A 13681-nucleotide genomic window follows, 5' to 3' on the forward strand; every position below is an offset into this window, starting at 1 on the left:
TAAACGCTGGTTGGCTGCTGATGACCTAGCGAGTGTTGTCCCATTTCCTAGAAGAAGATTTTCTTGCCCTCTCCCTTGTGGCTCTGTTTTGAGGGGGACACTCCCAGTGATGGTAACTTCATATCTAGGGTTAGGGCCTAGGGAGAGGAATTGGGACAGGGCCATAATCACACTCTGCTCTCTAACATGTAAACAGGAATATAAATGGAATATTCTATTAGCAACTCATATAAACATAATCGTTGAATAATTGTGAGCTTCCATCCACTGTCTGATGTCAGAAGTTATCAAGAAAAACAGATGGCTGCAGTTGTAAACATGTTAACATGTTGAAATGTGACATTTCTGTTTGTTTTATGTTTTAATTGGGGAAGGAGAGGTCTTCTTATTGTTGAACACAGATAGAATGTTTTCATCTGCTGCTATTTCTGTTCCCTGCAGTCGAAGCTTGAGTGACAGATAAGTCACATGATTCATGAAAATAGAATGTTTTTATCATCCAGTGAGCCGACCTGACCGCAACACATCTCTGTCTCAGGGATGCATAGAATATCATATTATAAATCATATTCTACCATATGCATTAAGCAACTTGTGAAAATAAATGTTTCACAAATTGTAGGCCAATGACTGTATTAAAAGATAGATTATAAATGCAGCAAGGATAAGTCCCCCGAATCGAGACACAGCTCCCTCGACCTAGCTGTCTGTAAAGTCATTTCATCTAGAAAATAACAATTTTGTCACTTGTGTGTTTAAAAATGACAACCAAAGAGAAGCATTTAAATGGATTAGCAAATTAAACTGTACATGTTGTTCAGGTCAAATTTCACCCATCTTGATAGCATTATTTAAGCCAGTTCACATTTCTATAATCACTTTATGTGGGGTCCTCCTCCTCAGGGCTCCCAGATTGGCCCTGAGGCTGAAGAAATTGTATTGCCACATGGCTGCCTCTTATTACAGTTACTAGTACGAGGGGGGTGGGCACAGGAGAAAGTAATTGGTTTATGGAAAATGTAGTTTGCTGAAGGAATCACAAGCCTCAGCAACCCTTCATTAATCTTCACTATGCTTTGATTTGTTTATGGTATTTACAACCAGGTGTTAGAATTAATCTGAAGATGATATATGAAGCTTTCAGGATGGAGCGAGAAACACATTTACAACACTCATTGTTTGCTTGTGGGAGCAGAAGGAAACACTCCCACTGCAGAGCTGTGGTGTGCTGTGGGAAATGAAGGACCAGGGGACAATGCTGGCAGGCTGCTATTAACACAACACAAAAATAACCAGCTGGGTGTGTGAGAAAAATACCCTTTTCTCAGGTATTCTATGATCACAAAACTACACTTTTAAAAACTGATGATAATACGACCTTTAAACAAGCTTATCAGAAAAAAACTACACCCAAAATAAATATAAAACGAAGTCTAGTTTCCGGTTGACCCACAATATTTCCAGTTATATAGTTCAATTTATATGAGTGTCACAAAAAAAACACTGGAAGAAAAAAAGAAGTGGGCCAGCTTTAAATATTGCTCTTTACACAACAACACAGACACAGGTCGGTGCATTAAAACTGGCAAATATTCCCTGAGTATATCTGGTTTAATATATTTATGAATGAGTATGAAGTATAGTATAGTATAGTATGAAAAATCTAAATTTATTTTGAGGCCCATAGCATAAAATTAAATGATGCAAAATTGAAATAAAGGACGTTAAAGGTGAATAAATACCTTGTTGGCCACTTGCTGGTTTAAAGTCCTTGAAAAGTCCTTTGAAATGATTTACTACATTTTTTGTCATTTATGTTCATTTTTACACATCAGATTTAATTTTGTCAGTTAGACCTTACATCAAATGAATTATTTAGTTAGTCTTTGCATGAAATTCTGACATCGCTTATGAAGTATTTATCACTGTATCAGGAGGTAGAGCACACAAAATCATCAGCTGTGTGGTGTGTGTGTGTGTGTGTGTGTGTGAGAGAGAGAGAGAGATCTAGCAGGTTTGACTCTTTTGATACGTACAGTAAAGAGAGTTATTACAAACAGTCTGTGAATAATGTGGAGATTTACAGCAGTCAGAAGGTGAACTGCACAGGAAAATGTCAGCCTGGTATTTGACTGATCTTCTACAGCCAGGAAGACTTTGACCTGTACGCACGCAACATTAACCACGTGTAAATGCACAAACACACAAACACATACATATACAATGCATACACAGACACACAGATTTTTGCCCTGGGCCTTTATGTTCTAGATACACAGAACTCCTAGTGGTTGCACTGTGACACTGTGACATTTGGCATCTTCTCCACAGTGGTTCCGTACAAGTAACACGAGGAGGGATATGGACAGGAGAGGGCTTACTCGCTGCATTTAACAATGTTTCCCCCTGCTGCTGTCTGTGTGCTCTCCTGCAAGCTCAGCTGGAAAGCCACTATTAATAGACCGACTGATCCACCTTCAGATGATTCTTCACTCTTCCGATCCAGCATCCCTCCTTACTGCTACTGCTGTCAGCCACTGTAGACTGCAGCAACTTTAAAAATTCAGTGTAAGGCTTTGCAGCTGTCAAGTATGTGAGGGCAGGACGTTTTTTTCTTTTCTTCTTTTCTTTACTTGCTTACGCCGCCTTCTTGACTTTAGTGTTCTTTTTACTTCTAGTCTTCATCAATATAAGCATTTTGGTGAATGTCTTTTCTTCACAGATATTTAATCAATCAATCAATCAAATTTTATTTGTATAGCCCATATTCACAAATCACAATTTGTCTCATAGGGCTTTAACATGGTGTGACATCCTCTGCCCTTAACCCTCAACAAGAGTAAGGAAAAACTACTTAAAAACCCTTTTAACAGGGAAAAAAGAACGTAGAAACCTCAGAGAGAGCCACATGTGAGGGATCCCTCTCCCAGGACGGACAGAAGTGCAATGGATGTCAAGTGTAAAGGAGAACATCAAGATAAAGGTTTTAGCAGCATTGATTAGGGTAAACATTTTGAAGTATAACTGAAGGTCAGTGAATTGGTGGATTAATGTCATTAATGGTCAAGTGTCTGAGGAGAAATACTATATATCGAGCAGTCCTGCTGCAATCATAGTCTATGGTCAGCAGCCAGCAAGATCATGATCCACCATCAAGATCGGATGCCACTATAGTCCACAGTTATTGTCCACTGCCGCCATTAGGATCCATCATCAGCTGCCACCTCGATCGTGGTCCACCACCAGTATCTGATGCCAACACGATAAAGGATCTGCCTTTGTTATCACGATCAGCCAGCACGATGCAGAATCCGCCATACTGGATCCACCATTACGACCTTTAATGAACCAAACTATTTCATTTTCAGAGCTACAGACCAAGATAATGTCATGATCCAAAATTAACCTGCTGAAATAATAGATTTTGCAGGAAATTACACCACGGCCGCAATTTTACAGGTGGAAAGACAACATAATGTACTTAGAACCTACTTACTTTAGGTAAGTTTATCTTAAATATTATACAAAATATTACTATATTATAATCTAGAATAGATTAAGTATTGAAAACCAACATTTTTAATCAATCAAACCAAGCATTTTGTATTTTAAACATATGACACTTGTACCAAACCAAACGGCTTTAAAATCATTTTTTTTATTCTCTTCTATCGAGTGATAGAATTAAATCAACATGTCTGACTCATCCTTTGTCTTTAGTTAACTACAACAGAGCAACAACTTACTTGAGGTTAGACACCACTCCTATTGCTCTGAGAGTGTGTGTGTGTGTGGTGGGGGGGGGGGGGGGATGGGCAGTGGACCAAAGCACTGTGAGGAAAATGAGAGGGGGTTCGGTCTTTCAAAACTGGATATTTCAGTTGCTTTCAATAGATATTATACAATGTAAACTTATATAGCTATCTTTGCAATGATATTGAGGCAGACAGCTCCCACTTTCTCTGGTTCCAGACCCCCCTATCCCCCAGGAAATCTGCCCCTGGGCAGAAAAAGAGAAGTTATGGATTTTTATTGACAATTGTTTGAAAAAATAAAACATATAATAATCGATATAATACTGTGATTTTGTCTCTCCTTGATTCGTCAAATGAAAATATATCGTTAACACTCTTCAGTCAACTTTCCTGGCACACATGAATCTGGTATCTGTGTATGTAACAATAGAAAGGTTAATTAGATCACATGCCCACTATTGGTTTGCTCCAGTAAAACATTAGTACGCACTAACAACTTCCCTGCATTAACATTTTTATGGCGCTGACCCCATCCATGAAAGGCCACGCTCTATTAATGGCCTGTCACTGTCAAGCCACAGGGACATGTTGAGGTGGAGCAGCAGAGCAGGCTGCATTAACAACACATCTAGTCTCTGGCAGGTTGTGTCACCTTTCTACTGAGCTCCATTGTTAACCACACCATATGGTCCACATTCACTACTGTATCATGATGACTAAAGGGTGAGTTTACAATAAAGAAGATTCCTGGAAGGAAATGGACAATCCCATAAAACAGTCTGGACATAAACCACCAACTATTTTTATCATTGAACTGAGCCAGCTGTTTCTACTCTTTGTGCCAAGCTTAGCTAAGCTAAACTAAGCTAGCTGGCTGCTGGCTCAATAGCATACTCTGAAGTGGGTGGCATCAATCTTGTTGAGAGTAATGATAATGTAATAATACAAATCTTGTCAAGAAAGCAAATAAGCATAATTCCCAAAATGTAAAACTAGCAATATTGCATCATCGACAGCTCTGGTTCTGGGGGAAAATGTCTTATTCATTTTAACATTTGACATTTTATAAAATCCTTATAAATATAATTTTCAGCATGGAACCAGGCCGATCCGCTACCAGATGAGTCATGACCATAAAACATGTGATTCTGAACAAAATAAGAATATTTTAAATTGGAAAATAGCCCAAGCTTCAAAACTGTGTGTATGTGATTATTTTAAGAGTGAAGGAACTATGCATCCCATAAACCATTGTTAACCCCCACTAACACTACTCTCAGTACATGACCTGACATGATTTTCTCCCTTTGGACTCTTTTCATCATCTCTAAAAAACTGCCCCATGTTAGACAGGTAAACACAGTGTCAGGCTAAACCCTCCAATTGTATGATTTCCCCAGTTGTGGTAAACATTTCCATGGTAACAGCCAGGTCCATAGACGCTGCTATTACACCTGAGGATTGTGGGTAGGGTAGTAATTTGTTCGTACTCTGCTAACAAATTTAGAACTTCCTTAGACCATGCGTACGCGCAAATGATGAAGGCCAGACTGTCCTGGAAAATGTAAACAAACACCCTTTTGACTAAATGCATAGTATATTAAAACTCCATTTATTTAAATAAAAAAAGTAAATAGACAGCAATTATTTAGTTTACTAATGCATTGACCAAATGTATTAAATAACTTTGAAATTGACGCCCTCTCATCCTCATCATCTCTATAAAAACCTGCTAAATTCGTATTTGTAATGTTTCTGGATAAACGGGGTGTCGCTTCTTCTGCAACACTGAAGTTAAAACACCGCGCTGTGTCTGAAACTTCTGTCTGCAGGAGTGTGTGTGTGTGTGTGTGCACTCGTCTCTGTCCCTCTTCACACACACGAACTGATAATCACATGTATTTAATTATTAATCGATGATGTTAGATCATGTCACTTTAACCCTGATGTCCTGACTGTGCGCGTCACGTTACGTCTCGTGTTGTGTCTCATAAACTCTAGAGAATCAAACAAACACAAAGTAGACATCAGCACTGTGCGTGTCCTAATAACCTTTCATCAGTGCTGGTGTTTATTGTTAAAGTGTAAAGTGAGCGCAGGTCAGAGGAGGAGTGGGGAGGAAAAAGACAGACTCCGACAGAGACACAGGACAAGCAGACATTTACTGGCATCTGATCCTGAAGCAGCGCTGGTTATAATTATTCAGCGGAGTCCACATCCACGTCGCAATGCATCTTAGAGAAATGTCCACAGCTCTAGTGTTCAGCTCTGTGCAGGACACAGCATTCATCTCCTCAGTTATTACAGCCCAGGTTTAATTTTTTTTTTACATCGTCACACCGGAGGACATGCTACAGAAAAGAGTCTTTTGTGTCTTCCAACTCCGATGCCTTCAATTTCTGCTGTTGTGAGTTTCATGTGTTTTTTACCTTTTGGGGGCGTCTCTTATAACTTCCTCTGTTCAGCACACCACTCTCTTCATGACAAACGGATGTCCTTATATGGAGAAATAGAGGCGTGGCAGTATGCTAATTGCAGAGAGCGGACACGCGCCTGTCAATTTAGAATGATTCTGATTCACAAACATACGCATGATGGTGACAACAAAATCGACTGGTGTGCACGTGTCACAAATCCGACGCCGATTTTTGCTCATGCACTTATTTTCTGCGGAGAGTAAGAACATTTCTGCGCACGTGTTAGTAAATGAGGCCCAATATTATGGCTGATACAAAAAACATAGGATTTGATCAAAATCTATTTCCAGAAAATGAATGAGATTTTTTCTCCTGGAACCATGCTTTTGAGCTCTATAAATATATTAGATTATCTCATGAAAAATACCAATGCTTGTTCTTTCAAGGACAAAATGGACCCTGGAACATAATCTGCCCTCTGTCAGATGTTAAGATGTTAACAACCCAAACATCTTCGGAAATACTCAAACTTCCTCTATTGGAGACTATTAGTATGCTATACTTTCTGTTATCGAGAAAAAGATAAAACTAAAATTCACATCCATCTCTAGCATTGACTTAGTGAAAGCATGAATAGTTTCACAAAACATGCATTTCAATTTGGTATGTGTGAATGAAAATGTAAATATTGTATATGTAAATACTCATGTATCTTCAACCAAAGCCATTCCTTGTTTTGTTTTCCCAAAATAATAAACAGAGCTTTTAACAGAAAACAGGAAGAACATTTAGAAATAAAACTAGAGTTGTATTTTTGATTCATCAGATGTTAATCACTCTATTTTCTAATTGTTTCAACTCAAATTGCATTTTCTTTTCTTTAATGCTTTAAAAGGCACAATTGAGTTTAAAAACTAGGTCATACCATCATGCACATACATTATAATGTAACCTAATAATAAACATTTTATAAAGGTGGATATGTATAAAAAGAGATGAGTTCCAAGTAATTTTACAAAAGTAAAAGAAAGCAAATCAAACCAAAGAGCATTTCCCTTTCCTCTTGTACTGATAGATTCATAGCAGTGTTCTGAGATGAAACCTGGAAATGCTGCAAGGCTCCATATGTGATGGCACACCAGCTGGCACTGGACCAGACCCCAGGGAGTGAGAGGCATGGATGGGGAGAGGTGGAAGAAGAGGGAGGAGGAGGAGGCAGGGAGAGTGTGGGGACAAACAAGCAGACGTTCCAACGAGCGTGATAGACTTCCAGATGCACAAGTACACGTGTGGAACCTGCTGTAGGTCATCAGAGGATACAGTTGATGTCTTCATCTTCTGTCCTTCCAACATACGGCTCTTTGTAAAGACCATAAATAAGTACATGAGCACACAGTGAAGTTGGTGACTCAGGGGCACAGACACACTGAACATGCTGTGTCCCAGTTCAGGGGCTGCCATCTATCAAATCTACATTTTAACACTGAACATGTCATACTGGGATGAAAGAGTGTATCAGAGGCTCTTCAAATGAAGCCAAGAGAAGTTCTCATCGTGTCCCAAACGCAGCATGAGTCACGTTTGATGTTTGAGGTTTATAGGGGGGCCTGTGATGATGCTATGATTAATCCTCGTGTGTCTTATTACCGCTGGGTGCACAGATCCAGGCCTCCACACCTCTGTGGTCCTAGTACTAGGAGCTAGTTGACCTGGATGCTATCACTGATGTGGTGGTAGTGCAGAGAAAGTTATTTTATTTCAGACAACTTATATTCCAAGGAGGTAGCAGCTAATCTTTACTCTAAAATAAGTGTTTAAGATACAGTATATAGGGTTTTCTACTTTTTTGCACAAATCTACTGTTGCTAAGGTCAAACTAAAGCCTCTTCACACATGCACATTGTTACATCAAAACTACAGTCTTAATCAGATGTTAAACTTTACATCACTTCTTAAAAAAACACCCTCAGCTAATAACACTGAAGGGATCAGGGGTTAGGAGGATCTGCAGCGGTCCAACTTCCATCCTCTGAAGTCAGGCTAAATCATCTGGCTAAATAGTGTTAGATGATACTTTGGATGTGATAGGTTGTAATAGGTTTGGCATTAACAAATATAGGTGAATGAAGGTGTTTTGAATTATTTCATTTACTGACTTGCGCATTGGGAACATCCATTATGAAGGAAAGAAGCAGTGCAGGTCTGAACAGCAATATTCTATAAAACCCCATTGGCTTAAAAATAAACAGTCGTGCAGTAATTGAAGATCTCAGACCTTAAGTTATTGTAATAATGAATTTCCATTAAAGCATCTCACAGAGAGCATTTGAGTGAATGAGAGACTTAAACCCTGTCAACAACGTTACAGACATTTTGCAGAATGAACCTTTTCCTCTGTGTTTGAGCCTCGCAACCACATTTTAAGTCTCTAACACAAATGATTGACGAACAATTTCTAGAGTACAGATGTTCTATAACTCTGGTTTCTGGTAACTTCCTTCGCACATGCACACTGTTGGTTTGTGCAATGAGCATGCACCAGAAACAACAACAACTGCAGCTATATCCCAGCTCAACCTAGCTTTAATGCACCACACTATGGGCATTGACAGGTGTCTGTCTCGCTAAATATTACTTGGACCACGGATTCTTCTGTGGTGTTTCACTGAGTTTTGATGTAGACTTTATCGTCACCTACTGGCCTGTCATGCTTGTTTGAGCGTTTGTTGCCATCTTGTGTTCTTGTTGGGACAGAAATATTTTGTAAAGCTAAAGTCATGTGGACAGAGGTTTTTCTTAAAAATTGAGGCGAACAAATATCTGCAGTAGTGTAGACAAGCTTTAATGTCTTGTCAATCTGTGTCATAAATGATAAAGCAGGCTGTAAAATTCAGTGTCTTATAACTAATAAAAGAGTTGTTGAAGGGACTCGAGCTTCCTTTGCACTCGCATAGTCATTAATCACTGGAAAACAAGTTTCCCACCTGTAAGAGACCTCAGACCACTTTTCTTTCATAGATCATTACTTTCCAATTCACTGTTACTCTCCGGCCGCAGCACGGCTCACTCCTCACACCAGGTGTCAAATATCTCACAGGGCTCACACACTATTTTTGTGTCTAAAAGAGCCATTACAAAACAGGCATCTGTGGGATGAGCAAAAGCCTTCGATCAAATAGATGCGTAAAGCAGGCAACATTGTGTCTTCCATATCTGAAAAGGGCTCAAATGTGTCCTACTGTATATCCAGGAGTGTGTTTTAGGTGGAGAGCATCTTAGCAGAGGGCACCAACAGCTTTTAACGAGTGAATTATATTTGTCGCTCATACTATTATGGTTATTAATTAGATCATGAATTACCTCACCACCTGTAATGGAGAACACAAACGTCTGTATCAGCCTTTAAAGGCAGCCGCATTGAGTGAGGAGACGTTACTCTTCACTCCCTCCCTGTGTGACCCTGCTCTGCCTGGTCTTTGCATTACTATGGATCCACTCTGACAGATGTGTCTGTATGGACAGACAAACATCACCATGAGTGCCTTTCACTTATACTGAGCTATTGCAGTGTAAGTGGCATGATGACCTTTTTCATATACACTCAGCTGCAGCGCTAAATAAACAGAATCAAATTGCTGCAGGGCCCCCCTCCGACACTCTCTCTGCATCATCGCTGCTTTGTCTGTTCTCATTTCCTAGCGCCTGATGTTACTTGGGTGAACCAAGTATTCTCTCACTTTTTTTTCACTCTTTGTCTGTTTCTCTCTCCCTCACCTTTTCCCCTTCAGCTTATTCAGACTCTGAAGAGGCTGATGAGACCCACGTCGGTTGAATTCAAGTCCCCGCTCGAGCTGTCTGCACAGGGTGAGAGCACCACACACACACGCCATATAAGTGCTTTTCTGCTGTCTTCACATAGATAACTCACGCTTATTTCACCTGTGGCACAAAGGCACTGCATGCACACACACACAAAAAACAACAACTACATCCAGTAGTATTTATATTGAATTAGCACCATTGGCCTCACTGGTACACCCACTGAATGTTAATAGTGGACATTAATCAATGCCAGTAAGCTGCTCAGCAATGAAGAAAGCATGTTAGAGAGTGAAAATACAGGAGTGAGAAGTCTGCACAGCTCTCAACGCATCCCTCATCAATCATTTGTCTGACATCTATTGACGTTGCGCTAGTTATTTTACTATTAAAATGTCATTATCGCCTGTGTGTTTACCATACATACCACATGTAGTGCAAAAAAGCATTCAGCACTTATATTTATTCACATGTCTGAATTCACAGTTTCCATGACAGACAATACAGATGCTGGCTGCCTATTGGTTATTTGGTTTTGACTTAGAAACCAAATTAAACTATTACTGACTTATAAATCTGAGGAGTCAAGTTGTTGCAGGAGACCTAGAGGAATGACAGTAGATTTGTGATAAGGGACCTTTAATGTATGGATGTATTCATTTCAATTCACAGCACTCTTCAGCTCGTTTTGGTTCAATATTTTATGTCCCTGAAGGTTAATTTGCTCTACAGCCAGGTGATCGAAGCAGTCAACCACATGTCGACCGTCCATTCTGCAGTCTCTGACTTCTCAGTGTTGATGATCAGGACTTCAGAGTGCACCATAACACTGACCATGTCACTTGGTGTTGTGTCATTTGATGCCAAAAGAACACACCAGAGATAGAAAAGAAGTCAAAGTATTGTAGCCAGGATGGAATCTGATGCATACCCTTTATTCTTTGGCTACATCCCCACCAATATGTATCAAATGTTCACTGATGCTACAGTATGTTTACACCTGTCATCAACACTTTTCGAGCTCCTAAAACAGAGAAGTTTGGAAATGACGATGCAGTCACCCGTTCTTGTCTGGACTCGTCTGCCAGAGGTGAAGGCAAAACGTCGGTCAATAACAGTTCCCCAAACTGCAGAGTACACAATCTGCTTCCTGTTTGCATGAGCACACACATGCCAGTGAACGTGGATACTCCTGTGGACAGGGTGGTAGACAAAAGGTGTGAACACAACATGTTCTCTCAGGTGTGGCCCAAAACAGCTGCAGTGAGTCACTGTCGTCCCAGTGCAGTCAAACATTTATTCTGGAGGGTGAGACTTTGAGATTGGGATTTGACCTCGATCCCTCCTGTGTCTACTTTCTTGTAACCCCTCCTGACACATCTCTCCAGAGTGAACATTCTCACATGGGTTTTACTGATACTTACATTTTTTATGTGCAAATGCAAACCAAACCAACAGGGCGAAATTAAAGTTGGTACCGTTCGTGGAACATTTCATGGCGAACGAATTGATTGGCAAAAAATTTGTGAAGCAATGACTGATGACACCCTGACAGAAAATCAATCGCTGCACCTCCATGACCCAGATCCTGCTCCTGCCCTGATTACAGTAATGTCAGCAAGTCTGAGGATGACAATTCCCATTACACTCTGACAATCATTAATCATGTTTGATGCCCGTAACATACAAATCTTGAACAAAAGGTGTAATGGGCTATATCACACTTAATATAATAACATCACTGCAGCCAGTTGAGTATATTTGATCTTTTATATATTTTATGTTGAATGCTCTTTCTGATGCTGCCTGGGTTTAGGGGAGATGGAGATTTAACACCCAACTACCACCTGAGCCACGCCCCCCCAACCCTAGAGGATTACACATGTACATCACGGATTATATCTGTTTTATTGTCTTTCAACTCCATGTGTGTTACAGGAGTTTTTTTATCCAATCACCATTGAGCGATCAGGCCTGCAGTAACTTAATTAGCTCAAGATGGATAGTTACCCTGAGATGGCAGACAGCCCAGGCATTAGGGTGTCAGAACACATACACATACAAAAAATAGACAATAAACAACGCAAACAAGGCATGACACATGGCTCAAACATCGTGGTCTGAACTGAGCTGTGGATTTGGAGAATTGTTCCACCCTGAACAGATGAGCTCAGGTTTTTCAGTATTTTGCAATTTTGCACAATTAACTTTGTTGTTTTTTTGGTTTGTTTTGTTTTTTGCTGCAGGCAAAGAGATGATCGAGATGTACTTTGATTTCCGTCTGTTCCGCCTGTGGAAAAGCCGTCGGCACTCGAAGCTGCTGGACTATGATGACCTCTTGTGACGTCGCCCACTTTCTGTTGGCTTGTCGGCCGGTTATCTCATGTCTGAGCCTACTGATGTACGGTGACAGGGCGTTTGGCTGAAGGGCCCCTCAGAGGCACCTAGACCAGCTCTGTGGCAGAGCAGGAGCAGCAGCGCAGCTGGGCCTGTTTTTCACCTCTGAAGCGACGCGGCGGTCCTGTAGATTCAGCCAGTGGTGTGCTTTTTCCTCCCTTATCCATTTTCAATTCTGCCTATCTCTCTGAGAAAAGAGAAAGAGAGGGACGAGAATAAGGAGGAGAAGCAAGGGACTCATCATCCTATCCTAAATGTGTCAGCAGACACTAACTAGAGTTTAGATTCCTGAGATCATAGCGATAGTGATAGCAAAGCGACAGAGCAGAACGAACTCCACGCTTCTGAGTTTAGAGGGTGACAGATTTATTTATTTAGTTGGTTACGTTTTGCCTTTTTTGCCTCAGCTAATCTTTTAAGATGCAGGTTTATAGGACAGAAGTATTTTCTCTGTCATGTGTGGAAGTTTTCTGCAAGGGAATTAGAGCTTATATGTAAATAAACAAGTGCTTAGCGGAGCATTAGAGAATCTATTTCCAGCATCTCTTTGTCATGTGAAAATCTAGACAATAAATTAATCAGATTAAAAACTAGGTCTCTATTTAACACAACTGTTTTAAAACTTCAAATAACTGTATTAGCGTTTTTTGTACAGATTGTTGTATTAACTCAGGTTAAATCCCTTGTTTGATACTAAGAATTGTATTCAGTGTTTGCAACATACTGTAGATCAGAATCTGATGCCTACATACTCAACACAAAGCCATCGCCAGTGGGACATCATGACCGTCAGGGATGTCATATGGAGGGTGGAGGTTTCCTATATTTTCATAGTCTGTCAAGTCAACAGTAGCCAAACACACAGATGTATCTGTGCATCTTTCTGAACATTACAACATTGCGTTTGACCCGGCTGAGCCTACACCAGCTTTTCTTTTTGAGCTGTCGGTTCATGGGTCCTGAAACTTTTTTGTGTGTTTGTGTGTCTCCATTGGTGACCTCTGCATTGTGTTGTTCTGTGAAGAGGTTGCAGGTGGAGTCAATAACACCATCGGCAGTGTCTTTATAAGGAGTAGTAACATACATGCTGCACTGTATATTTACTTTATTTCAACTCTCCATTTACTCTCATCTTTCGGAGTGAATCAGAATTTCTTATTGAAGACTTAGTTTGACGTTTTCAAAGTAGCAATGACGTGGTAGAGGTGACACTTAACTCTGAGTTGTGTTTCTTTCACCTCACCACTACACTTTTGTTTGTGTTATAAAACAGATTTGCTGAATATCACAAGA

General features: G+C 40.2%; 1 protein-coding gene across 5 annotated transcripts in view; it reads left to right on the top strand.

The window, feature by feature from the left end:
- The window catches only part of nsmfb (NMDA receptor synaptonuclear signaling and neuronal migration factor b), a 49535-nt gene extending 36169 nt beyond the window's left edge, over positions 1 to 13366 (top strand). For all 5 annotated transcript variants that reach the window (XM_034595765.1, XM_034595768.1, XM_034595766.1 and 2 more), the window contains 2 exons: positions 9961 to 10036; positions 12238 to 13366. In XM_034595765.1, the coding sequence (XP_034451656.1) occupies positions 9961 to 10036; positions 12238 to 12335 (174 nt within the window). In that variant the 3' untranslated portion in view covers positions 12336 to 13366. The remainder of the gene's footprint in view (positions 1 to 9960; positions 10037 to 12237) is intronic.
- Positions 13367 to 13681: the final 315 nt, after the last annotated feature.

Source organism: Hippoglossus hippoglossus, chromosome 9 (assembly GCF_009819705.1).
Source record: "Hippoglossus hippoglossus isolate fHipHip1 chromosome 9, fHipHip1.pri, whole genome shotgun sequence".
Classification (NCBI taxonomy): domain Eukaryota; kingdom Metazoa; phylum Chordata; class Actinopteri; order Pleuronectiformes; family Pleuronectidae; genus Hippoglossus; species Hippoglossus hippoglossus.